This window comes from Clinocottus analis, unplaced genomic scaffold (genome assembly GCF_023055335.1).
Source record: "Clinocottus analis isolate CAN_PGR_092001 unplaced genomic scaffold, fCliAna1.0.p SCAF_11, whole genome shotgun sequence".
NCBI lineage: Eukaryota > Metazoa > Chordata > Actinopteri > Perciformes > Cottidae > Clinocottus > Clinocottus analis.
The window spans coordinates 7,090,420-7,118,409 of record NW_027175832.1 but is presented as its reverse complement, the minus strand read 5'-3'; the positions used below and the strand labels follow the sequence as shown (position 1 = coordinate 7,118,409).

The 27,990-nt window shown below is 40.8% G+C and overlaps 1 protein-coding gene across 2 annotated transcripts in view; it reads right to left on the bottom strand.

The window, feature by feature from the left end:
* The window catches only part of LOC137781925 (netrin-G1-like), a 55,002-nt gene that overhangs the window by 2,770 nt on the left and 24,242 nt on the right, over positions 1-27,990 (bottom strand). The window contains exons 3-6 of one of the 2 annotated variants that reach the window (XM_068570950.1): positions 24,929-25,572; positions 10,402-10,574; positions 6,341-6,367; positions 5,090-5,134 (exon numbers count right to left, since the gene is read on the bottom strand). In XM_068570950.1, coding sequence (XP_068427051.1) covers positions 5,090-5,134; positions 6,341-6,367; positions 10,402-10,574; positions 24,929-25,572 — 889 coding nt within the window. The remainder of the gene's footprint in view (positions 1-5,089; positions 5,135-6,340; positions 6,368-10,401; positions 10,575-24,928; positions 25,573-27,990) is intronic. The other variant, XM_068570951.1, reaches the window with a different exon arrangement.

Genomic DNA, 27,990 nt, shown 5'->3' with positions numbered 1-27,990 from the left:
AGCAGATATAAAGCAGCTCCAACAGTGGAACAGTCAATCAAACTCCTTACTTAAAATGCAGCAGGTCTTGGGGCTGCGCTGCGTGATAGATTTCTCTCTGTGTGATTGTTGAACACTGGTGCAAAAGTAATGAGTCTGGCAAGAAGCCACAGCTCTTTGAGTCAGAGACTGACAAGAAAACCTGACATTTACAATTGATGTTTTCGATAGATTACAAGTTTTTATCCACACAACTCCAATCAATGCTGGAAATATGACATCATACTATTTATGTTTAGATGAAACAGACACAACAGACGCGGCTCTGCAGATCATCTCGTGAAGAAGCTGTTTCTTTACATTTAAGGTCAATTTAGAGGGCAAAGGATACATTAAAAAATATGATTTTCATAATCAAAGGCAGCAGTGAAAGGGGTTGGGTTATAATTATGATATTATTATTATTGGATGTATTAGAGGCTGTCATGAGAACTGACTGTTTCTGTACTGAAGATTTAGCACAAAGGACAATATTTTGAGCACATATTTTGCAATTACCTCGTGATTCAAGGTAGGATTTAATAATTGAAGTTGCTATAATCAATATATATATTTTTGGACAGCAATAGGTTAAATTACATAATCAACCATGTAGTACCTTCAGCTCTATGGAGATTTAAGTGTCTTTCAGCTCCTATCAGATAAATGTTAACATTATTGTGTCAGTGGGATGTGTAAATAAACAACTGTTTGCATCACCAATTTAAAATGTTAAAATATGTCAGCATTGTGTGTTTCCACTGATCCCATGCCAATAAGCAGTTATTGCTGGTTTGATAAAACTTTAATTGCAATGTTTATAATCAAACCTGACCCAAACACATGCGATACAAGCTTAAAGGAATACTACAACATTACCGTTTGTATATCAGTTACTCTCCCCGTGCTCTCTGGAATTCTTGAAGAAACTTTTTTTCCACATACCTCCACAACAAATGAAGAATAAAAATAAAGAAAAGTCTTGATGGATTTAGTAGAACGCTGTGCAAGCATGGGCCTGGTAATTCAGGAGTGTTTTAAATATTAAGGTCTTACCTTAAAATTTTGACCTTATATAAGAATAAGTTATCATGAACCTGGATGCATGAGACTGAGTTGGATTCTTCGTTCAGTGTGGAGGCAAGCGAGAAAAACTAAGTTTTCTTCAAGAATTCAAAGTATTCGAGTAATTGATATACGAATAGTCATTTTGTGTGAAGTATTCCTCTAAGCCCAGCCAAAATATGTCTCAGGCCCTGACAGTCTTGGTCCAAGTTTGACTGGATTAAGACTTCTAGTCAGTCCAATCATGCCCAACAAATGAACAGCTTACTCGCGCAAAATTGTCTGTACTTGAACTTTGCATGCATACAAATGGATTCCTGAATGACGGTGAGCTGCTCTCCTGTCCTCAGTGCATTTAATGGCCTTCTGGCTACACCCCAACCAGCCATTTCAAAGCAGTGTTCCTATTTCACAGCGAATTGAAAACACCTGCTCTCTGTGTTTTGGTCAAAAAATAGCATGGGATCGTCCCGAGTCTCCATTGTCTAGTCTACACGTTAACTTTGTTTCCTGCGGCCAAAGGATAATCTCTGTGTCCTCCAGCAGACCCTCAGGGCCATCGTCTTTCTAAAAGCATCTGCAGCCCAATTAGTTTGCAGAGGCCGAGACTTAAGCCTGCAGTGTCTTCGTGGAGCCACAGGGCCCTGCTGTCACGACACAACACAAAGACAAATGAGTCAATTATTCTCTGTCGCTCAGGAAAAAGCTCACATAGTGGCGGGGTATATAGGAATTAATACAGTTTGTAAGATTTATTATCTATTACTATGCATTTTAGATGAGATGAACATCTCTGTGAAAGCCTTAACCCAACACAGTGAGACAAATTAGCGATCTTAGATCTTCAGAGTAAAATAAATTCAATTTAAACATTTACATTTTTGAATGAAAACTAAAATGTGAGAACTATTTCATGAAAAAATGTGGAGAAACAGAAAGAGAGAGATTAAATAAGATCAGAATTTGAATAAGAGTGCTCCTTTAAATAATCAATTTCATGAAAAACGAAAAAATCCTGCTGTTTGAATTTTTTCTTCCTTTCATATAACTATCTTTATATCGGGGTGTCGACAAACTGGCCCTGTTTGACACCGTCTTCGACTTGTGGTGGCAGCAAGTGAGAAAGCAACAATTTGAGTCCAGGCTAAGCACCGGCGGATTCTCTCTGGGACATACGAGCACCTCGCACTTCCGTCAGATGTGTGACATTTTAGCAGGATAACTGTTGTGACAGATCTATCCTTGGGCCTTGGTGTTGCACGAAGCAACATTGAGAAAAGTCCCCACAGCAACAACACAACGGGGATGGACAGGATGGACCAAGAGCTGAATTAAATTTCATATTGCTGCTTGTGTGACTAGAAACATAATGGCATTGAAAGGTCAGTTTTTTCAAATGTGATTTTGTCTTGTCGTGCTGTGACACATTCTGTTCCACACCACAGACTGGATTATGTTGTGAATTAGAGCACATTTAATCAACTATGATACTGAGGTATTGGACATATTTGCTTTTCTCGAGCAGTCTGGCTTTGTCGAAAAGCAGATTTCCTCAACTTGCTTTTCCCGGGGAACACTTTTGATAAATAACAGGATGGCATGGGTCAGTTAATAAACCGTACAGACATTGAGGGTTCGACCCAAACCGCTGTTGGTGGGACCGAGTCGAACCTCTCTTAGACTTTTTATTCATAAACCAGCTCTAGTCTATTTTGATGTGGTTTTTTTGCACGCTTCATATTTGATAGTACCCCAAATCTTTTTAAGAATCATCACATTGTGATTCAACATATTTTCATTGTGAACTACAAAAAGGTCAGCGGGCCACCAAGTACCCGATTTGGCATGCAGCTGTGAATTGAGTATCATTCTCATAATCATAATTGGTCATAATCAGAACTCTTGATCTCCTCGGTACTCTGAGATAACAGTGTTTTGTGGAAGATCTATTTCGTATGTCATAGAAATAAGTTCTGAATATCCAGTCTTGTTATGTGTAATTTCACACCAGTGTCTAATAGGATAACACGATGAGGTGATGATATTTAGGACAGCCATGGATGCTAATTTCAACTTGACTAGTTGGCGGAAGCATACAACTTTAATTTTATTTCCAAGGAAAGCATCCATTTAATTACATACAGGGGATATATGGTAGCTGTTTATACTATGGTTCTTCACAGTGATTCTATTAATATTTCAAACTTTATAATTCACCAGCGCAATTAACTATAACTGGAGACAGTTTTCAGACACAGGATCTGCTAATTATATGCTTTGAGAGTTTGTTTTGCTTCTATTAGATTGGATCAATGTGTTTTTTCCATGGTGTCAGGGTAAGCTGAAACCGGCATTCAGCCATGCCTTCCCGTTATCACATTAACATGAAAGCTTCATCATTAGTCAAATTTTAAGGCTCCAAAGTTCAATATAAGTTGGCAGCTGCAGAGTAGCACTCGACAGTGTCAGTGATACAAAACTGCATCTAAAGGCACAACACGCCTCTTTTGAATGCTTGTCAAGTCAGAATAGGAAGATAAGAAAATGCCATTGAAGGAATAGTTAAACAAGGGGAAGTGTTCTCTTTCTCTTTGAGAGTTGGAGAAGAGCCACACTCATGCAAACAATGTGACGCCACCACCAGCAGCCTGTTAGCTTAGCGTAGCACACAGTGGAAGCAGGCTCGTTTGAGAAATACGCCGACCAGCACAAATAAAGCTCACGCATTTAGTTGAATTTGTTTGTTTAATTGGTACACAAAACAAAATGTAAAAAATGAGAAGTTGTAGTTTAATGGGGAGCTTCATGTCATAACTATTTATTGGAAAACAGCAGCTGGATGCAGAGAGTTGCAGTTTCTGCTGGTTCTGTTTTTTTTTGTCAAGAAATAAGACCCAACACGTTTCTTAAATAGGTTTAGAGTTGCTGTTTGACATATTGTCAAATAAAGTTCAGTCTTTATGCTAAGTGAAGCATATTTCCCAAAATGCCTGAATTGTTCTTTTTGAAATGTTGCTTCTTTTTAAGATTGTTTAAAAACACTTACAGAATATCCTTTATTTAAGTCCACACTGCTTCACGTATGTAATGATTACTTGACTGGGAAATTTGAAGAGCATTGAACTTTAATTATTTGAAGTTTATTTCAGAGACACAGATGTTGCGGTATGCAATGTCGCCTCTCTTTGATGCTGTGGGTCATTCAGCATCAGGAGTGCAGAATGTACAACATGGAGTACATGTACATTTAAAAGCTTGTCATTTCATTTGTTATAGATCATATTGATACTATATTGTGACACTTTATATAGAAAAGATGCAGATTACACAGAAAAGCAGAATTGTTTGTAATCCACATCTGTGCAGTAACTGTTTCTTCTCACCTCTGACTGCAGCTAAGATTATTTTTATAGGTGCACATCGTTCCCAGCTTTGTGAATCCAGAGAGGTGAAGGAAACACCCCGTCTCGTATCGTGGAAATCCTGAAAGTCCTCTTTCATTTTCTCTCTCTCCCGGCTGTGAGAGCAGTGGTGCAGATGCAACTTAACTCTCACTACACAGGATATCTGGGTTTGAGGATTAGCCGGAGATGGCTCCAGATCAATCTACATAAACCCCCCTGAAGCCTCTTCTCTCCTTCCCTCTCCTCCGCCTCTATCCTTTTTTTTTTCCTTGTGAACATGGCATAGAGGGTGCACCCCCAGAGAGCATTCTTGGTAATTAAAAAGAGGGCATGATCAAAGGGGTTAGGAGGCTGTGGACCTGGTGATCATGAGGCATGTGGTCCATTCCCTATAGTATTCTCACAACAGAAAGTCTGCCTTGTAAGGACCAGTGCGTGTTTGTGTGCATGCAAGATGAAAGCACCTCGGCTCTGGGGAAACAACCTATTTGCAAATTCTACATTACACTTTTTGTTGTTGTGCTAATTGCCAATCAATAAGCAGTCAGTACTTTTTATGTATTGTTAGTGTCATGCTGAAGTTACAAAGCCTATAAGCCTACCTTGGTTACGATTTGCAACACCAAGAGATGAAGCATTTGCTCGATCTGTGTAAAGATGGGAAAGGTTATATATTACACTGATGTGTCATCTTTTTCATGCTGTTATGTAGTTAAAGCACAGGGACAGCATGCATAGATTATTATTTTGTATTTGTGTACACCGTAATCTGAGTTATCTCGGCTGGTTTGCCTCAAAATGATTGGAGAGTTTCTGCCACGTGTTTTGGGGTAGTAAAGGGACTCATGTAAAATTGTGTGCATGCAGCTTAAATGAGTGAATCTTTCACAAGACAAAGGCAGAGACATGTACATATGGAAGCTTAATATCCAGTATGAGGCGTTGCCTTCAGGCATCAACATGCTTACGGATGCATGGTGGGAGCTATGTCTTCATGAAAAATGTTTTTCTTTTCTCTGGCTTTGGGCAAATATCTTTCTGTTAAAACCAACTTGGAGCAAATATTCTAGTGTGGAAGGGAGAGAATAATTATGTATAGTGCCTGCTGATTCATTGGCCCAAACATGCAGTGAGTCAAGTGAGTCATTTAATCTTAAATCATACTATATTGTTTTATGTTTTTGCTTATTATCTACTGTATTGTACACGTTATATCACTGCTGACCATTGTGCAAAGCATGCTTAGGGTTTTATGGTATTTCCTCCTTTTAAAGCAACGGATGCCTGAAAAGGATTCATTTCTGTACAGTATACAAATGAACACAATGTTTACAAAGCCCCATGGTCATTAAGTTACTCATGGATTTATGGAAATATATGAAAATATATGAAAACCAGCCAATAATTTCCACAAAAGGCAGGTTTACATTTACAAAATAGCCAACAAAATAGCATGTTTTGCAAAACTATTAGTAGAAATGTATGCATGAATATAAGTAGATATGATTTGTAATAAAATATACATATATTTTGTTTTCTTAAAGCAAATGGATAATGTTTCAATGGTATAAGAAAACTAGTACTAGTTTATTATATATTTAAAGTCTTCCAGGAATAACTTTCACGACAACTGCATTGGAGAAAGTATGTTTTAAACCATGCAAAGTAATCATAAAAGTGGGATAATAAAATGCAATTCCTCTTCAACGCCTTGAAAAACATACTGATGAATGATAATGGTAATGTACAGAACAATTTCTCACACCAACGTCATCAGTCAGATGAGAGTTAGTCATCATTGAGGGAGGAAGAATTTAATCATCATGCCAATTGAAAAAGTTTGATCAACTTACGCACTGGTCCGTGATTACTGGGGATACCTGCGTAGAGAGCAAAGAAACAGTGTTTCATCAAAGCATGGACTCATGTAATGCAACTCTTCAAACTTCACTGCAAGAGAAAACATCATTCTTTTTTCTTGAATAATTCAAAGCCCACTAACACTTATCAAATTGATCTCCTCTGTGCCCGCTGATTAACAGCGGCCACGGCTCTGCAGAGAACCCGACCACCGCATGGTCCAACACCCGCCTACTTCTGATGATAATAACAGGTCTGCCAATGACAAAATGTCAACAGAATCAAAAATCTAGGAGCAAAAAAAGTCTTTTCATCAGCATTGTTTCAAATAAACTTGTGTTGGACAGCTTGTCTTCTCTTAGCTTGTCCGCTCTTAGCTTTTAGCAATGTTCTGTGTCATCTTTAAATCAACAAATCTTTGAATCAAACCAGTCATATCTACTTTGATTGTCAGGTTTTTGTTATTATCAGTTTATGGAAAGCGGAGATACAGCCAATCAAAGAAACGTAAGAATAGCACAGATGCTGAAACATTTGCCTATGATTGACTGTAAATTGAAGACAATAAGCTAAAAAAATAATTACATTTCCAAGCATTGAAACCCTGTGAGCTGGAGCTGACGTTGCCAACCCTGTTGCAGGCTTTGTCCCAAAGCCTTTGTGTTATCAGTATCTGGCTGTGGATTCACCATCTTTGTGTTACGGTAATGTAATCAGCAGGGAATTCCTACCCCACAATTAGCGCTACTTCTGATAATTTTCTCATGCTTTATCACTTTGTCCTTCTGTGATTATGTTTCAGTGGGGTTTCATATTTTTTGTACTTTAATCATCACTTCATTCCCAGCGTGGTCCGTCACAGCACTAAGGCAACAGGAAAAGCACAGATCTTAGCTGCTATTTGCAAGAAAGCAAGCAAATGGCAATTCCTAACAAATAGTTGTTATGTGTGGGAAATGAAGGGCAAGCAATATTGCTCTTTGAAGCCAAAGCACATTCTACAGTCTGATCAAACTCTCAGCCCCAACTCCTCTTAACCTGCGAACCGGCTTTTGAACACCAGATGAGTTGACGCTTTCTGCAAAGTGGACTGTCAACATAATTCTTGAAGTGATTCCTCTCCGGCTCTCCAGGCTACTTAGAGATTTTTCTCCTCCTTTTTTGGGAAGCCTTGAATTTGAATCATTCTCAGTCACTGTGCTGCTGACAGCTATGGCCCATAACAACGCAGAGCTCCATTTTGGGCTCTAATTTATCAGATGAAGGGTCATGTATGTCCATATATCTGCATGTGCAAGGATATGAATATGTAATAGACCTCGCCCTGCTCCTACCTGTGAGATAAATGACTTCCACGATTAAAGAGGAAGACTTGATGACAGATGAAAGCTATTAGGGTATAATTACATTTTGCACGTTCAGCATATTTGTCTTGATACAAGGCCTGTATGTTTAATAACCTCATAGGAAATATGAGCTTCACATAATGGTTAAAGGCATGTTACGAGGCCTGGGTTTTATTTATGAGAGAAATAAGAATAATTTAAGACAAAAATGTGTTCATTCAACACCTGAGGGACCAATATTGTTACGTCACTTTCATGTGTGACTTTATTGCATTTTATGCCACTGCCAAACAAGTGCTAATATTGCTTTTGATATGGCTAGACCTTGGTTTCATCAGTTCAGCACAGATGCGGCCAAGTGTTGGATATTTTAATAACGGCCTGTCAATCTCACAGTGAGCGCCACACTGCAGGGAGACTCATAACAGAAGAGGCGCCGGGGTAAATCCAGCAATATCTCCTTAGAGTTCACAGACGTTCCCCAAAACAAACTCATAATCACAATCAAATGTGCTTCACACACCCACACAGTTTTGTGCACATACATGCATACACAACCACAGAGTAATAACACACATAAGAATCATACAAATGACAGTGTAATACTAAGTCATCATCAAGAAACAGACCATAGAAGAGCAAGGAAATGCACTGTTACCGTACATGTTGGGTTACAAGCCGTTACTGTCTTTGGTGGGTGTCCCCGCTAGCTCCCCGCTGTTGCCAGCTAGGGCTGCTGCTAGTTCTCCGCTAGCTCACCGCTTGCTCCCCGACAACCACCGAAGGTAGTGGGACCAGGCACGGCTCAACACCTGTCTCGGGCAGCAGGGATGCGGACAGTAGCAGCAGCAGCAGCAGGGAGCTAGCAGCTACGCTAGCTTGTCACAAGGGGGGGCACCCAACGAAGGTAGGAGCGGCTTGTAACCCGACTTTTACGGTACTGACAAATATGTGAATAAATATCACATCATTTCTGATAATTCAAGTCAAACAATCGAACTGAGCATCGGAAAAAAAATCCTCAAAAACTGCTGTCAATCCCAGCAGACTGCTGCCATGAGAGCTTGTGACTGAATGCTGAATTAGTGTGAATGGAGGAACAGAGGGCTAGATCTTCCACCATCTGGCCTCGCCTGGTCATCCACCACATCCCTGAGTGGCTCTATTAGATTTATTGAGGCAATGAGCCCCCTGCCTCAGGCATGGGATTTGATAAATGTGACTCAACTCCCATCCAAGATTATAATGGGGATAATGCAAAGGAGCACCTTCTGCCCCAGAACTACCATGTGAACAGGCAGAAAAATATCAAGCATTAGGTCATACAAAGTACATTTAATGCTAATGTATTGGAAGGGAGTTATGTTCACTTACTGAATAAATAAAACACCAAGACACCAAGATCAATTATTAAGTCCACAGAAAACAAACCAGATAGAAAACAGACCCCAGATATGGGCACTCAACAAGTGCCCATATCTAAATAACATAATTGGTCATTTGTCATCACTGCATTCTGAAAATGACTCATCTTTATGGTTTACATATATTATAGGTTACATTTAGACAGCTAAAATCAGCTGTTTTACAAAATAATGTGAGCTGAAGGTTTGCTTACAAGCCTCTTTTTGCATCTTACCGTCTTACTGAAAACCCTGTGCCTGCTGAAGGATGGGCTTGGGCTTTGGATGCGAGGAGATGAAAGGGGTCAAAAATGATCAACGAGGAGTCAGTGGATGGCCAGACGGCCGAGCTAAACGCAGACACACTCCAACAGTCACAAGCTGTGCGTTTGCTGCTATCTAGCTTCGAGCTAAGTCTGTACAGTTTGTAAATTGTCTGTTTTCGGTCACATGGTCTGTCGGTCAAATCCATGCAAATGATGCAAAGCAAATATTTATCTCACTTCATTTCTTAACAGACTTAAAGAGATTTTACGAGTAGAATATTGTCCCGTTAGTTTCATCTTTGCTTCTGAGTTGGTAGAGACAGAAGACATTGAGAAGAGTGTTTGACATCAAGAGTTTGAACAAATGGCCAAAGTTATTTTCACGCCTCTGCACCAGAGCCAGCAGTGGCTGGAGGCGTTATGTTTTGAGGATGTCCGTCTGTCACATTCTCATGAATGAGAATTGGACGCAAACATCCACTGGGACTCAAGGATGAACTTGATTAGATTTTTGTGGTTAAAGGTCGAGGTCACTGTGACCTCACGTCCATCCCATTTCCGTGAGCGCAACATCACGGGAATCCCTTGAGGGATTTCTTCAAATTTGACACGAACCTATTGAACTGGTCAAAGGTCTCTTTGACCTCACAAAACATCTTTTTGGACACAATTCAAGAAAACACAAATCTTTAATTAGATAACATGATGGTTGAATGAGGCATACAACCACGAGGCATTTATTCAAGCTTTGCTGTCTTTACAATATTTACTTTACAATATAAATCACACATTTTTTGCACTGTAAGAGGTTTTTTAAGTTCAGCACCAAAAAGAAAACATATTTGTTATGTCATTATAAAAAAAAATAAAGAAACATTCAGAGAGCTGTGGCCCAGAAGTTGATATATTAAAGAGGTACTTTATTCTATCAGACACCAGTGTCTGCTATAGCCAGACTGGAAATGGTGTCACTAGCAGCACAAACAGTCTGCATGGTCACTCTTCATCTTTCAAACATAAGAAATACTGATCTACTTACATATATTTGCTGTTCCCTTGGGTATAGGGAGGTAGGAGCCCACACTCCAGGCTCTTCCGTGGTAGTGCCTCTTACAGCGGCTGCAGTCTGGCCCCGTGGTGTTGTGCTCACACTCACAGCCCAGCTTCCCCTTGTCAAACACACAGCTGTTGGCATGCAGGTTACACTTGCACCTGGGACAGAAAGATAACAACAAAACACAGACAACGTGAATAAGCATCATTCTGCTGCCGTTGAATCAATACCCTCTGGACAGAATACACAAAGTCTGCCCTCGCTTCGGTGTGTATTTGTGCCTCTCACATTTGAATTGAAATCCTGATGGGTTATCTGACTTGGATCTTGCCTTTGCTAAGTTTAATTATTTTCTCTTCTTTTTTTAAAGAAAAACAGCAATGCAAATAAGTCACTTTTGCCTCTCTGAGAGCTAAATAAAAGGCACTGTGCAAGATTCGCTAATTGAGCACAAAACTGGGATCTGATAGAGAGATGAGAGCACAAAGAGAAGCCGTGTAGCCTGAGAATTCTCTTTTTCTTCAAAGTCTCTGTTATTTGGCAAGGGAGCCTTCAGGCAGGAAACCCGACCGGTCGACAGAGCTGCTTTATTAGACAGAACAGTGGCAGAGCTGACAGACGCTGCTGACTGGAAAGAAGGCCTGACGGCTTGCACGCTCAAATCCACCCCTTCTTCTGACCACATGGAACAAGCTTGCTCGTATTTCCTAGCATGTAAAAAAAAGAAAAAGTTTGTTTCAATCACATTTATGGGTTTTGACCTGAATGAGCAGTGAGTAAAATATCCTATTCTTTTATTGTAGTGAGAGTTGTGTTTACTCACATCTCTGTCAGAGGCAGAACAGGCAGTGTTGGTTGTCACATTATATATTACAGTTTCATATTCCATGCCTATGTGAATAAAGTATAATTCTCCCTAATTTGATTTTACTCCTAAAAGGGTAAAAGGTTACAACTAGGGACCCCAAATTCTTAAGGGATTTTGGGGTGAATACAGAATCAGTTGAAGGAGGGGGGGACCATTGAGGGCGGTGGATCTGACACCCGACCCGTCTCCAGGGGTTTGTGCGGGTCAGGGTTTCACATCATGTCTATGATTTCTTCCATTTGAGACTGAGGAGCTGGGTATCTGTTTGTTGCCTTCATTCGCCAGTGAACATGAGACAGAGAAATGAGAAAAACATCCATTCTAATTGACTTCCTGGCCTTACTTTGACATCTCACATTAATGATGGATAACTGCAGGAAACGAGGGAAATTGTAGCCTGTTCTGTATAGCTGATAAGCAGCAGTAAAAAGTCAGTTAATAAGGTCTAAATACGGGTGTCTGGTAGCAACCAGTAATTGGTGACACTTTATTTTAACCCCTCTATTTAACATTTACTAATTATGAATTAAGTTTAAAACAACGTAAGTCTATATGTAAGATAAAATACACATCTTTCCTCAGGTTATATGTTGCCAAACAACATTAGCAGCCATAAAGGATGCTATACTGAATACAGGTAACATTCACAGCAACAAAATGCTATACTGCCTCTTACCCCGCATTCCCTATAGCCCTTAACTTTTTAATCAATTAAAGTCCCTGCTCCATAAAATTAATGACTGGGTGTAGCACTTCTGCCATGCAGACAGCGGCAGCTCCCTCAAGTCAAGAGCGATGAGATTTGACCTTCCACTTAATTAAAAACCAGCAAAATCTGGATCATCGAGCCCAACCGGTGCACGTAGTTCACTCAAGGGAGCTCTGGGATGTGATGCTTTTGCCGCTGGCATTGTCATAATGAAATCAGAGAGTTTTCTGTCACCAGTTTGGGCCACAAGGGACACCCCTTATATGTACAGATTTTCAACAGGGGTCTTTTGGAAGACACAGTTCATAACGTTTTAATGACCATTTATGTATTGTTTATTGTACAGTTCAATAACAATCCGTATTATCCATTACCAAGTCAAGTAACTCTCCCTTTGTAGATGCTGGAGGTCTGTAAAATGTCCAGAGTAACCAGGTCACTATCTCTGGAAAGACGTAGTTTATTGCTGTTGAATTTTAGAAATTAAATTAATTATTATGAACACCACATACTGTATTCCTGTACTTTATTGTAACTGTTGTGGAGGAAGAAATATAGGAGAAAGATCTATCTGCAGGGTTAAATTATATTCGGAAGAGAGGAAGAACATATTTGCATCTTTTTTTTGTAGTTCAAACGGCCCAAAGCTTTGACATTAATCAGGCTAGACTTGGGGCGTCATCAAATTACAACTGTTGTCATGACCTTCTAATTTCATTAAAATTACCTTCTTTAATCCTCACATTATAAAAAACATGCTGCCACTGGTGAATAATGTGATACAGACTCAGGACTAAAATTGGAGCCTGTGCGTGGGCATGCGTAGCGTAACAAAGAACAAATCTCCTCTGTAAGTAAAGGTGAGGCGAGCGGCTCGTTCCGCTGATATTCTGAAGCAGACAGCAGCACTGTGTGCTGCCTAACCTTGGCTTCTCCTGGATGATCGGCACTGTGTTGACAGCCTCACTATGTCTAACACTGCTTTCCTTCCTTGTGACAGCTTCTGCTGTAGCATCTCTGATGCAAGACAAAAGAGGAGCACAGAACTTCTTAAATGAGACTCTCAAAGTAGAAGAGCTGAACAGACAGGTTAAGGAAACTTTCATTGTTTCACACATTTTCAAGTTTAACCTTTTCACCAAGAAAAACTGTTATTTAATCCACTGATTTCAAGTGTATGTTTCGGTCATTTCTGAGAATGTAGGTTTTTCATAAAACTGCATTTTTGCCAAAGGGTGATCAATCTTTGGCACCGTATATTATACAGCCCTGACATAATTGTTAAAGACTGTGAAGAGGATGATATAACTTCTATTTACCCTATTGCCTCTCAGACAAAGGCACAAAGACACAACTGATAAATTACAGTGAATTTAGTGTCAAGCAATAGAAATGTTTGAATAGGGAGAAATCATGCTTCTAAAAGCCATAATGAGTCAAATTGCTGACAGAGCAGATAAAGAACATAGCAAAAACAAACAAATCCTCACAAGTGATGTCCTAACCGGTTAACCAGTTTATTATTTGCAAATCTGCATGTAAAATATTGGGATTAATTTGGCTTTGAAACAAGATGGGTATATTTCAGCAGATACCTTCCTACGGATGTGGTTTCAAGTCCACTCACACAGGTGTTGCATATTATTTGCCTAATTAGACTATCAGCTGGCGTGGGCGTGTACAGACTGTGCTTGATTGACACCTCTCTACCCGATGATTGCATATGCCTCTTTTCACAGAAAACATTTTGACACGTTACAGTAGGAAGCACTCAGGTGTTAATTATACACTTTTTAATGGTTTCCCTGTATCATGGGACACAACCCATGCATTTTCATTGTGACGAGACTGCTGTAAAAAAAAAAGACGTCTTCGTGCATTGAGGTTGGTGACCTTTCATAATTCTCAGCAGGGGTGTGCGATAGACTGAAATTGACAATAACTGTGGTATGTAAAATGATGATATGTTAATAATGCACACACGCTTAAACCACACTTTCGTACAGTTATGGTTACAGACTCTATATTCACCTTTATACGCTTGTAATTTGACTGCAATTAATGTGTCAAAAAAAGAGACGCACAATACACAAAGGTAGAGATAAATTTACCTATCAATATCAAATAGAAGCAAAAAAATAAAATAAAAATACGATCCCTGTAATAGTTCTCTGTCTGCTCAAATCTTTTCAAATCTTTTAATGAAAAATTGTTAAGGTCTTTTTTAAAAGCCTTAACTATCACATATTTAGTGGCCGCAGCTCCTAAAAAAATAACTTTTCCAAATGCGGACATTAGCATTTTATAAATGAGCTTATACAGTATTTTCAGACCCTTTTCTGTCTTTTTTCCTTTAGAGATTTAACCCATGACTGCCACTCTGACTGTTAAGACTGACGGAGCAAACCAGCCTCCCTCAGCTCGATACCTCACCTGTTCCCTCACACGAGTTGCCCATGGTCAGAGCTTGTAATGTGCCTCCATGCTGTATAAATACATACTGAGGTTTGCTAAAACTTTCTTCGACAAGACACTTTGAGAGCCTCACATATCCTGCCTAGTGATAGCTCTGACAGATATGGAGAGATGGCGGGTGCTGAGGGGAAACTTTGGCCTTGCTGAAAGTTTTAGAGGAATGTCAATGTGTTACCTGGACAAACCAGAATAACCTAACAGCATCTTACAAGGAAAGAGAGGCCGTTGGATGTCTTTTACACAAGCGGAAACAATGTTGTGAAACATGCCGCTACACAGGGAACAAAATGAGAGAATTTCTGAAAATCTTGAAGTTGATCCTGTTACAACATGTGATCCTGTCTCTTGCTGTCTTGTAGGAATAGTACGTACAGCTAAACAAAGATACGAACCAGCATATTTGTTTTTGGAGTAAATGTCAGTGGTCCACTGCTGTATTATGACCATCCACCTTTCAGGTGAGATAGAAAAAGAGGCTTACGTTCTTTGTTTGCTTCTGCCTGTTTTTTAATTAAATTTGACGTTATTCGTATCCTCTCTTTGGTTCTTTTCAAATCCTGTCTTAATGCATCTCTTACGTCTCACGTGAAGCCCGCTGAATTGCTTTGCAGGTCTACAATTTACCAAGGTTTACCGAAAGGTGAAAAGGGAATTTGATTCAGATTTTTTAGGTTCATTATGGTGAATTACATGCAATGTTATCCATTTTAATTAACCAGCAAAAGGCCAACGCTAAAGTGCTTACATCCAGGCTGTCTGGGTCAGAGAAAACAATAACAAGACAACAATTTGAGTCGGAACGAGACAAATCTAGCTAACATAATGAGTTTGACATTGTTGCTTTACATTAACTCCTTTTATATTTCGGAGGGCATTGAACTCTTCCACGAGGAGACGGTGGGAGTCACAGAGGCACCTCATTACGCCAGGCTGTGTCACCGTGAAATTGAAGAGTCCGATTAGGCTTGTTTTTCGTCGCTCTGTGCTGTGGCCAATTTTGTCATTCTTTGGGGTGTAATGTAATACATCTCAAGCAAATTGTTCGCGTCCCCCGTCGAAATATAAAGTAGCTGCGCCAGGGCTCTCCAAATTGTTGGAGAAATATTAGGAATGGATCACAAGTTAATTCCCCCGGCTTCAATTTTCTGCCGAGGCAAAATGAAATTTGAATTTACGTGGCTTGGGCGACTGCCACTGAAAGCTTGTGATTTGTTTCAATGACAGGGCCTATTATTGAGGTTGTGCATTGATGTAGACATACAGTATGGTAATGTCTTTCCACCTCAGCCCTGGGAGGGCCGTCTCATTCATGTGATGTAAGCCACTGAGACAAGGAAGAAGCCATGAAGAAATCAGCATTGGGGAGACATTAATATGGAAATCCAAGGCCGGCTGCACGTTGTGTGTGTGTGTGTGTGTGTTCTGTGTGTGTGTGTTCTTTGTTCCGTGTGTGTTCTGTGTGTGTGTGTGTGTGTGTGTGTGTGAGCATAAAAGCTAGCAAGCGGTGCAAACTGCATACATTCACCTACTATAGTGTGAAGGTTGCAGGTACAAAGAGAAAGAAATGTGCTCTCAGAAAAATAGTTAGTACTTGAATGTGATGAGAAAAAAACATGCATAGGCATGCTCTACACAAATGAAGACACACGCACATACAAACGTAAACATACACAATTTGAACTCATGAAGTCACGACAGCCTTGTCTGTGCCACTACTAGTCAAGCTTGATACTACAAGAAGTATAGCAAAAGGACATGTTGATGATTTTACTATTCATGGCTGCTGGCCCACCAGAGACAGCTTATGTTGATGTACTTTCTCTCCATATATTATTTACAAAGAAAGCCTGGGCCTTAATGAGCACTAATTAAACGCTGGAGACGGGGGGGATGACTGGCAGAAAACACTGCATCATGTGACAGACATCTGGTGGAAGATAAGATAGCCGGCATTGGCACAGCCGGGTGGAGAGCCTTACGGTGGTAGTGGAGTATCGCTGGGGGTCGTGTGTGAACCTGCACTTGAACCTGACTCTCAAACTCTGTCAGTCAAGCTGGCTACAGCTGTCATGGTTCACAGGGCACGGGCGTGGAGGATTGTGTGTGTATGTGTGTGTGTGTGTGTGTGAGAGATGCAATGTAGCCATTTATAGGAAGATTCTAGTCTAAGCTGTAGAGTAAAAAACACCCCAAAAAGGTTTGATACAGGTTTTACTTGATGTTCACTTTTGTCTAGCAGTCTGGTGTAACTCATTAGGACTAAATGCAATATATTGTCGTCACCTGTAGAGGTTGATAAGCCATTGCTTTTAGTCCATTACTGTCTGCTACTTAACTATATAGTGCTATCTGTCTTTCCCTGTCATGTTATATTGAAAATAGTGGATCAACAGTTGAACTTCGGCAACGGGTGACTCAAGTAAACGGCGCACTTTAACACTGTCTTCATGAGACCAGAACTGATGGAGCATCCATCTGAGGCGGACAACATTACAAAAGGGAGAGCAACCTTTTTCTGTGGAAGTACTGAAGGAGGAAGAAAATGTGACCCAACAACACATCGGGCAAGTGTGGATGCTCTGCTGTCCAAAAATACAAAAATAATTAGTTTACTTCCACTGAGCGTAAAATCAAAAACAAATTCCATCGACTTGCCCAACAATATCCTTTACGCAAACACTCCAAAAGAATATCGATCTATTGCCTCCTGCTGCATCCTGTCGACCTTATACACCTATATCTTACATGCAATAGAGAGAAAGAGGGAGACACACAAACATAGGAAGCAAGGTCTCTTATTCAATTTAGGAGGTAAATGAGGAAAAGGAATGTTTTGGAATATATACAAGACTTACACTGTATCGACTACATACTTTTTCTTGAATCTCCATACATTATGCAACCGTTGGATTGCACAATGTAAATATCTTCTGGGTTTAGATCTTCAATATGGGGTGTGAAGCCCGTCTTGTGAATGCTCTGTAGAGGAGCTACAGTTAGCTCTTTTTTTAAGTGCACGATACAGTTGAAGTGTGTGATTCAGTTCTTTCATGAGCTCACGAGTCCCACCGGGAGAGGAGGATACAGAGTTTGTCTATAGCTTGAGGGGAACATTGGGGAGCGTACAATATTAGTAAAATGTGTCATATCTTCTCTAAAACTATTATGCGTTTGTGTTGAAATTGGCTTTGAATAACTCATGTATACCTCAGAGGGATAAGATTCAAGATGTATGTTTTGTCTTTCAAATTTGATTTTGTTTCATATTTGTCAGCATAAAAAGTCTGAAGGGAATATATGCATTTAATTTAACAATTTATATGTGTGTGTATGTGTGCGTGAGTGTGTGTATGTATACATACATACTATATATACACGAGTATATGTGTGTGTGTATATACATACACACACATAGATATATATTGTAGTGTAGTGAGAGTGTGACTTGTGGCCCTGTTGAAAAAGGAGGCGAGAAAGAAAATAGAGAGAAGCGGTTTGGGTAAAGTAGAGAATGACAAAGGGGGGATGAGAGAAATAGCACATTAGCACTTATGGATTAGCTGCCTCTCATTCCCAGGCCCCGCTGCAGCCCTGCAGATGTGCAGCTCTGACCGCGCAGCAAGCCAGTAGCGGTCATGTCTTAATTAACGAGTAGACATCTGATCAATAAGTGAAGAACGATGGAGAGGGAGACGTGAAAGGTGGAACCGCCGGCACGGTTCAAGGTTTTTGTTTTTCGTTGATGTGGAATAACTTTAGAAATCAATCGCGTGGCTAGCCGCGCCACACACTACCTTCGACTCAGGATAGGTACAAAATAATTCCCCATCTGCTTTTTCTTCATGCCTTCTTTTAGCCATCGTTGTTCGATCATACAAGATCATTGTACAAGAAGATTGGTCACAATATTTCCGGTGCACTGTGATTCTGAACCTCGTGAAGCCAGTTTTACAAATGTGTGCACTTTTACAATTCCTAGATTATTAAAAGAGAAATCTACTGTTTCTTTTATGTTGTCATGTGTGGCATCTCAAGCTCCTCATTTCTACATTTGTAGCTCTTTACGTTTTTTTTGCAATGGCTTTGAAGAGCCTCCAAGTCATGATTCACGAGCCTCATTCAGGGGTGTCCACTGGATGTGGTGGAGGTGATGGGAGCAGGTGTGGGCCGGCCCGTCAGGACGTCACCGCCGAGGCATCTGACCAAAAAGCGCTGCGCACATTGCCCCATGGAAGTGGTTAAAAAAGTATTTAAAATTTCTGTGGGTCGGTCCGCACACCGTGCGACCTCTCCCCAAGCCCAGAATAGTGCTCCGTACATGCACATTGCTCCACGGGAGTGTCTGCTGTCTTCTCATAATGCAACTTTTTTTTTCTCCATCAAAGTGGTTAAAATAGCTGGGCAGGTTAGTCCACACACCCCGCGTGACCTCCCTCCATGCCTGTTATAGTGCAAACAAAATGTGTTTGTGGCTGCTGTCACACATGAAATCTGTTTTTTTTTTATTTGGTTCAAGTGTTTAATCATCCAACAGCCCCCCTCTGAGCTGCCTGCCTGTTCGTCAAGAATGAGCTCTTTGTGGGCATACATTTCTGGGATATGTCCAGGCAAATTGGTGGATCCAAATGTTATGAAAACATATATGATGCCATTTCTTTGTAATCATCCAAAATAATGTTAAGTGTATGGGTATTTTTAGGCCACTGACTGATCGACTTTTTTGTCCACCCCTGGGGTGGGAGACAGGAGGATGATGGCAAAGCTATCATCCCTGATGAACAACACCTCCCCTCCCATGGAGGACACTCTGGCAGATCTGCACATCTCCTTCAGCCACCGGCTGATTCCTCCTCGGTGTGTGAAGGTGAGGTACCGCAACTCCTTCCTTCCTGCTGCTGTCAGGCTGCACAACCAGCTGAGCTCGCAGTAGACCACAAAAACACTTCAAACACTTTGGTCCCTCTATTCACTTCAACCGGTGCAATATGAACACATTTTGAGATACATTTTCATAACATATATATAATAGTGATATTGAGGATTCTTTACAGTTTATATTACTTGCTTTTTATTTTTATTTGACTATAGGTCTCTTGTGTGCACTTCATCTGTCTGCTGCTGTAATCCTGCAATTTCCCCACTGCGGGACTAATACAGGAATATCTTATTTTATCATTCATTATAGATTTTTATGCTTTTTTATGTACATCCCCACTTTTTGTAATTTTGTGTGGTTTCATTGCATTACCACCATACCAAATGTGAGCTTGTTATCTGCACTACAGTATGGTTAAGATGGGGGAAGATTGAAATTCAGGTTAAGGGGAAGCTTGATATACAGTATTGTTGTCAAGGGTTTTATTGAAGTTTGTATCATGCAGGATGGGCTTTCTTCTTACTGATAACACTATCAGAACACTTTAGGACACATGTGATCACTCACCATACTTCTGTTGCATCATGTGCTGTGAACGAGAGCGGGGGTGTCAGCGAGCAGGTTTGTAGAGAAAGACTTTGCTATATGTGTGTTCCTATACGTGTGTTCCTATAAAGGAGAAGAAAAAGCGTGGCGGTTCACAGAATCCACCCCTCTGACCTCAACCCCCTCACATTATATTAGACGACATGAAGGGTTTACCACTTCCTTCAGTGGTACTGACTGAAGGAATTGGACGTACATCTTGTGGTGCAGATTCATCTAGTGTGAATGTAATTCATTTCACTCTGGTATATCTTGTATTTTAAGATGACTTGAAGAAAATAAGTGACAAATTGATCTTCAAAAAAAAAAAGCGTTGGTAATAGCACATTTTTCTTTTAAAATTTCCCAAATTAAATAATTTGTGAAATGACAAAAACCCATTCACAGATCATTGTGAAAATATAATTTGACATTTCTAAAGCATGGAGGTATTTACCCGTTCAGGGCTGTGGCATCCACAACTATATCCACAGGTTTCACTGCACACACTCAGCGGCATACGAGTGTAAGTTAATCAGCATTTGTGGCGTATTCTGGGAATTCTGGGACAGGATTGTCATTCTGTGATAAGGCGTTCACGTTTGTTTTTAGCCAGGAGGCTGCTCAGTCTGGTGCTCTAATAAGTCTCTCTCAACCCGTCTCTATCACCCTCTTTCAAGTGAGTTACTGATCCACCTCTGGACAGAAATCTTATGTTTATTTTCTTTTCTTTCTCACTGCAAACTTTTTGTGGAAAATTGAATTTGATGCCCAGGGGCGGGATGGAAAATTGGGCAAAATAGCTTATTTTCCTCCCATCCAACCTTTTACTCTTTGTAATGAATGGCAAAATAAGATATCGGTGGGAGACGCTATTCTGTGCTTGGAAACAAGCCTTGCAATACAGAACTCATCAATTCATGTTTACGGTGTTAGTTTGAATATTGAATGGTGTGTCTGACTGCAGAACATGTATATCTCTCTGATTGGCTTGAATTGCAAGTATCACTCTTCATCATTATGAAAAACGTGTGGCATGTGATCAAAGAAATCAAACATCATGAAGTGTTTTCAGATGTTTTGCCCGTCATGACAGCTCATCTTCAGTGACTGATTTGATTTGTTCGAACCAGCAGTGGAAGATCATTAAAACATACTCGAGGTGTCAGAAAATGTGTGTTATTTAAAGCATAAACTGCAGCTTGCTCAAAAAGGAAACCTCCTAGATACAACCACAGATCTCTTCATTACTAAACGGGGCATGGCTAAATTTGGAACCACAGCCTGGCAATTCTGTATGTCTCCACGTTTCACTGATGTGTCTCTGATGAATACCATTTAATCAGCTGCAAATGCTCTTAATTACAAGATTAGTCTCCTACCAATTAGCCAGCGTGCTAATGGTTCTAATCTGCCATTGAAGTCGACTGAATTCTAATTAGGGACTAACTGTTTCAATTCACCGAGGGCTCATCTGATGGGTCATTACCAACCTAGTTATCCTCATATAAACCAACTGCAGCAAGCAACACAGGTCCCATTTGCGGAGCAGCTGTAGAGCCTTTACGACCATCATGTGGGCCATTTTCATGCATCATGAAACGACAATGTTTCCATTCTGGGAGAATCACAAAGGTCTTCTGATGAGTCACTGATGAGTATATGATATGTTGCAGTGGAGGTCTGTTTAATTTGACTGAAGTGTAAGGTTTTCAAATAAGGATACGGTAAATTAAAATGGTCTCTCCTATAAGCATCACTAATCCATATTTGTATATTCTTTTCACAACAGACTTGTGTGATGTGAACGGGATGTGCTTGTCGTAACAAACCCACACAAATCAGTCCCCCTCAGCTCTACAATCATCCTTGTTTCTGTCGATAAAACCTGATAACCACACTGTGCACCACATGACAGAGTTAGCGATTATCTGGTGAACTTTGTGAAGCAAAAGACTATAGAGTTGAAATGTGTAACACAAAAGGATCCCTTCCTAAAGTACAGCTTACGTTTTCATATAATCATTCATCCAGAAGTGCTCAGAAATTACGGCCATTTCACTTAAAGAGCCCTTAAATCATCATATGATGAGCAATGAAACTTGAAATTGACTTCATCTCCAGTCACACGTAATTCACATGAAGTCATTTCTCCTCAGGGAGACCAGTAAAGCTGCCTGTTTCTACCGCTGATGGTAAAGTACCTGAACATAATGGATATTTGACTTCTTGACATAAAGAAGACATAATGCAAAGGAAGTTTTCAAGCCGTGGATGGAGATATTCACGTGGGGTTGCGGTGTACTCTCATGAGCCTGCATGTGACATAGAAAGAGGAGCCAACTCTGAAAGGCTCGTTGAATCACATGCTTTCTGATTTAGGCAGCACCACAACTGACTGGATTGTCCTATTTGACTGTTTATGTGTTGGAAGGCACTCCAGATACCCAATTGTATGTGCACAAGCAATGAAAAAGTTGTTTTTTTCATGATATGTCTTTGTTAAAATCTGCTCCACTTCAGGCTGCACATTGTAGTTGTTTTTTATCAGACAATACAAACTTCACTTCTATATTTCTGTGTTGTCCTTGTATTGTATCGAGTAGCTTTTCTCCGCTGGCTTATGGTCTCTGTTCTCTCTGTCCCCTGCATTGTGTGAAGACAAATAATACGCCAAACTGCTTTAAATTGGGCAAGAAGAAAACAAAAAACACAGTGCACATTTCATCATATGACTCTGTTTACAACCGTGGCAGCTGGCTGCTGTAAATGGTAATTGGAAATGTGTGTTTGAATTGTGGATGTACATATCTGTAGGTGTAATTCATCTTGGAAAGGTTAATTGATTACAATGATTAACATTGTGTCACTAAGTGAACCATCTGAAGTTAAGTGAAAAACGTGTTGGAAAGTTACAGAAATAAGAAAATGAAATTATCGATGTTGTCATTTATTAAACTGACAATGTTTTAAAACAAAAAAAAAAATCCATCAAAAGTAAGTTTAGCTCCCCAGAATGTATGTGCTACCTGACCTGATAATTGTAATATCAAGTTAAGGGTTATAAGATGTCTGCTGAATCTTAATGTGTGTCTGTAATAAAAAATGCAGTGAGACACGCATTAAAACTCTTCTCTTCACCTCGGAAATCTCAGCTCTCTGTCCTTGTCAAGTTAGGGTTATAATAAGTAATTTAGGAGAGTCGAGTTCAGCAAGGCTGCCCCTTTTTTTTTTCTTTTCGTAATTCAGACTTATTTTAGAAACAGAATTTTGGGCTGGAACTGACGCGGAAACACTTTGGCTGCTGTGTGTCTAAAAGTGCAAAATGTGCAAGACTTAGGTAAAAGAAAGGGAAGAATGGAAGCTTCTTTTCTTTGCATTTTAAAGTTCAGCAATGTGTTAATTCACTTAATTAGGAATCCCCCCCAATCAACATGCATTCACAGGCCCAAAACAAATGTTGACTCTCACAGACTCAGACTTGGAAGTAAGTTTCTGCAAAGTCCGTGAGGGGTTGGGGCTTTCCCGTTGTCCAGTTACAGACATTTTCAGCCCTTCATGCACATTTTCAGTAAGTCCGCTTTTCTTAAGACTTCCCTCGAAGGAATTACCAACAAGTCATAGATCGGTGATGTTAAACACAATGTCACCAGGGGAATACCGGAGGTTAAAAGAGAAATAAAAAAATGTTAGAGGACTGCATATTGATGTCCAGCATTTTAAATTACACAGGAACACTGCCTTAACATTAAGGATCAAAATAAAACCGAAATTTTGAATATTGCAAGCGTAGACTATACTACACATGTTTCATCAACCTTTTTCTTTGAAAATTGCTTATTAAAGTGTATTGTTCTGACAAAAACAAGTATATATGGATTGTTTCACAATTACCTCTCGTCTTGTAAGGCAAGATCCTGGAAGACTTACAAGTCAGGCAATAACAAATGTTTTCAAGGAAAATCCCTCAATTGTACATGCCATGTTATTAAATAAATGTGAGCCTTTGCAGCCTCTTAAACAAGTAACATCTGTTAAGAACCTGAGGGATTTGGCCATTGACTTCCATTCAGGTTTCAACTGTGGCAGTTATGTTTTCTGTTCAGGTTATGGTGCCTGCTGAAATCATAATAAGCAGCATTTGTGATGACCCTTTGTAGAAATGTAGGGTGACCAGACGTCCTCTTTTTCCCAGACATGTCCTCTTTTCGAGACCTAAAAAATGCGTCCGACAGGGATTCCAATAACGTCTGGGATTTTGCCTCGTTGGATATTTATGTTTCTCTCGGTCTTTCCCAAACTAGTTATTACGTCCTTACAAGTTTTGGAAACGGTATCTCCCTTACGTTCCACCTTCTCGCGCGAGCTCTGACTGTAGAGAGAACTGTCATTGGTCGACCGAGCTCAGTAAACCCGGGATGGTGCTCTGTACCACGGAGAGGCCACAGTCCGTCAGCTTGCATCCCAGCTGATCACCTCGGCGGGGGCTTTCACTGATGAGCTCTTCCCTTCTACTTGAAGTAGTGCTAATCAGTGTGTGGTGCCTTTGTAGGGAATACCAATCTACACACTGTAAATTCTGTCAATCCATCCATACTATCCGTCTTTCCAATGCTGAGGACTACAGGCAATTAAGAAGTTGATGCAGTTCCTCTCCAGCGAGGCTCTTTTTTTAAAAACACTTCCACATTGAAAAAAAGCGCAGCAACGCAACAATAAAGGTAGTGAAGAAGAAGATGGTAAGCAAGTTACGCTCTCAAAATGTTTTATTAGGAAGGATTTGAACTCAACATGATTAGACTTTGAGTAGACACCCAGTGATTTCTGGTGGAAACACTGCAGGAAAACAGATTTAGTTTGTTTCCCACCAAGCTCAAAAAGGTATAAAAAGAACCAATCTACAAACTGAAGATGCTGTTTTAAAGAAAACGCCGAAACAATATCGTAAATCATCAGACTTTTTACGAGAAAACGAGTCAGAAATATAAGTGGGTCTTACCTGCCCTGCACTTTGATGTCAGATATGGCGTAGAAGTATCTGGAGAGGTTATTCTCATCTACCATGGTGGCTCCAGTGGCTGGCTTCAGCAGCTTAATCCTCAGATCAGTGATGGTGAAGAAGTCCCTCAGGTTCTTGGTGGTATCCAGCTGGCCGTACAGCGAGGCCATGTTGTGTAGCCGAGGCCCGGCAAAGAGGGCAAAGCGATCCTTGATCTCAAAACGTACCGTCTTGTCGTTCTTCCACACGTAGCCTCGGGAGTAGTCCTCAGTGCAGATGATATCCAGCAGGGTGCGCTGGGTGAGGTCGTTGGCTGTCTTGGGTTCCATGGTGAACGCGTCCAGGCAGTCGGTGGCATAGAACTGGTACGGGGTCCAGGTCCTGCCATAGTCGAGGGACTTTTCCAGGACCATCTGCTCCGGTCGGCCTGACTCAAAGGTCAATACGATGTCATCAGTCAGCTCGATGGTTTTGTTCCATGACAGCGTGAGGTTGACCTGGAGGGGCTTCGGGTATTTCTTCCAGGCGCTGGACTGCCAAAACGTTGTGGGGTTGCGACCCTCAAAGTCAAACATCAACTCTGGAGGATGAGCCAGCTCCTCAGTGTCGGCGTCACACTCGTTGTTGCACATATAAGGATTCTCCTGTAAAGAAAACAGCACACATGTAAGTGCACATTGCAGTCACGGTATACAATATCTATATAATATGTAGTATGGTGCAATTGGGTAATATCTGAAATAATAACCATTTTCTCGTCAATTGCAGGAAGCGTTTTGTCCAGTAAAAATGACAAGGGGACCAACCTGCACTCTGTAGTTTGAGGAAGGGAACTTAAGCAACTGAAATGCTAAAAAAAAGTATTTAAATATTGAGTTTGGCATAAAATATTGACAGAAAAAGTGGAATCCTAGAACACGTATTAGTTATCAAGCTGCTTGCTGTAATAGTCCCACCCTAACGATTACTAACCCTAAAGCACATGGCAGGTCAGCTGTACACGTTGCCTTGAAAGGTTATTGGCTTTCCGTCCTCTCATGAGCATGAGACGCCATCCTCTATAGCGCTTCAATCGCATTCAGGCTAACGTGTGTTTTATAATCTGCGCAAGCAATGTTGGCTCGAGAGCTGCAGGAGACTGTGACCCTCTCGTTACGATGACACGCTGGATCCCGAAATTTGCGTTCAGCGCCATTCCAGCCTGCACCGCCACCCAAATTGCCAGTGTAATTGATATTCCTGTGTGGCGTTTCAGCTGAGATGGGACCGGAATCCCGATGAGTGTTTCTTATGAAACACGCAAAAGGACATGCATTTTTCATGGGCCTGTGTGTCTGCTCTATAGACATTCGCCCAGTCTGGATGTTTTTGTGAGTGTTGGTGAGGAGAAAGAGGCGCTCTCGATGCGTTTGTGTTTGTTTGTGAGAGGGTTAGAGAGCTCTGAATGTGTTTGCTTGTGTGTGCACATGCTGCACACATCCCTGTGTGAGTGACTGAGTGAATGGGTAGAGAGAGGCAGCGAGAGAGAGAAAAAGAGAGAGAGAGAGAGAGGGAGAGAGAGCTGAAACAGAGCCAGAGAGCTCAAGACACACTCCAATTGACATTCCTCTCACCTCTGCTCCAGGAACAATGAGGTTAAGTGCAGATGAGATTCAGATCAACTGTAAAGCGGTTCGATAATCAGCAATCATCCGACACTCTACACGCGAAATTATCTAAAGGTGAGAAGAGTGCTATCTGCAACATTACTCGCTTATCTCTCTGGTATTGCAGTGCATTCAACAGAGACTGCCACTTTGTCGGGTGAAGATCACTGGCAGGAATACTGATAAGCAGACGCCATTAGATTTTATTATTTGGAAAAGGCCTATTTTTTTGTCGTTGTCGTGTTTTGTCACGCAGCAAAAAATATGTTTATTTTTTTTTTATCTCCTTCACAGTCCGGTGTTTGTATGATTTCCCTGTTTTTAGATACAGATCTCCTCGGCCCGTTTTATTTCCTGTGGGACTGTGATATGCTATCGGCGCCTCAGCTACAGCAGAAGTGATAACTACGGGTTGAAGTAAAACAAGACTGAGGGATTGAGGGTCACTAGACCTGCTCCGATGACTCAAAGGAGCGTTGCATGATCCAATTAGGAGGGACATAAAGTGTTACGCTACTAAGACGGAGCGAGAGCCGAACACGGAGTGGGATGTAGAGAGAATATAAAACAAGTACACCGTTTGTGTTTCTTTTCAAGGAAGTGTTCTCCTCTCACGCCCATGCACACTCACACAAGAGCAAAGCCAACATGAAGCTGAAAGCAGAAACTCATGAAGAGAAATCGAAAAGAGAGAGTATGGTGTATAGATGACACCTTTATACAAGCAAAACCAATAAGGGTTCTCTTGTGACGACGTCCCAAAGAACCATATGTGGTTCTAGTTTGCACCGTAATGTCTCAGAGTGTACCAGTGTTGGCTGTTTGCTAATGATAAATGATGAGGCTGCTTATATCCCCCCCCCCCCCCCCACCTTTGTGCTTGGACTACCTGGAGGCCTGCTCTGAGCCCACACCTTGACAGTACATGGAGAGCAAGACAAGGAAAGAGACACAGGCTGTGTGTGTGTGAGAGAAAGTGATTTCACTGTTGTCATTCAAGAGCATGAATTTCACTTAGTAGTTGTTTCATTTGTTGTCACGGTTGGGTTTGAGGCAGCAGCGGGGTGGCCGCCTCGCATCTTCCGAAATGGGAGCCTTACTCACAGACGATATGAAGAACCCAGACCGCAGCGTCCGGAGCTAATGGGGAAAAAACAATTTCTTGCCTAAACGGTGAGAAGCACGGTAAATAGAAGTTTTGAAAAGAGAGAAATTTGCTTTGTGATGCCAGCAGAAGAAGTGTTCAGAGACCAGTGAAATACAAGTCAAACATTCAACCCTAAATCATTCTCTCATTGCCCGCCTCGACTTCGGGCCTTCAGCAAAGTGATCATTCTAACTGTTCACATATGGTAGCTGGCTGGGCACAAACCTTTCCTAAAAGCTTCTTTCATCATTAATAAAGCTCAATAATGC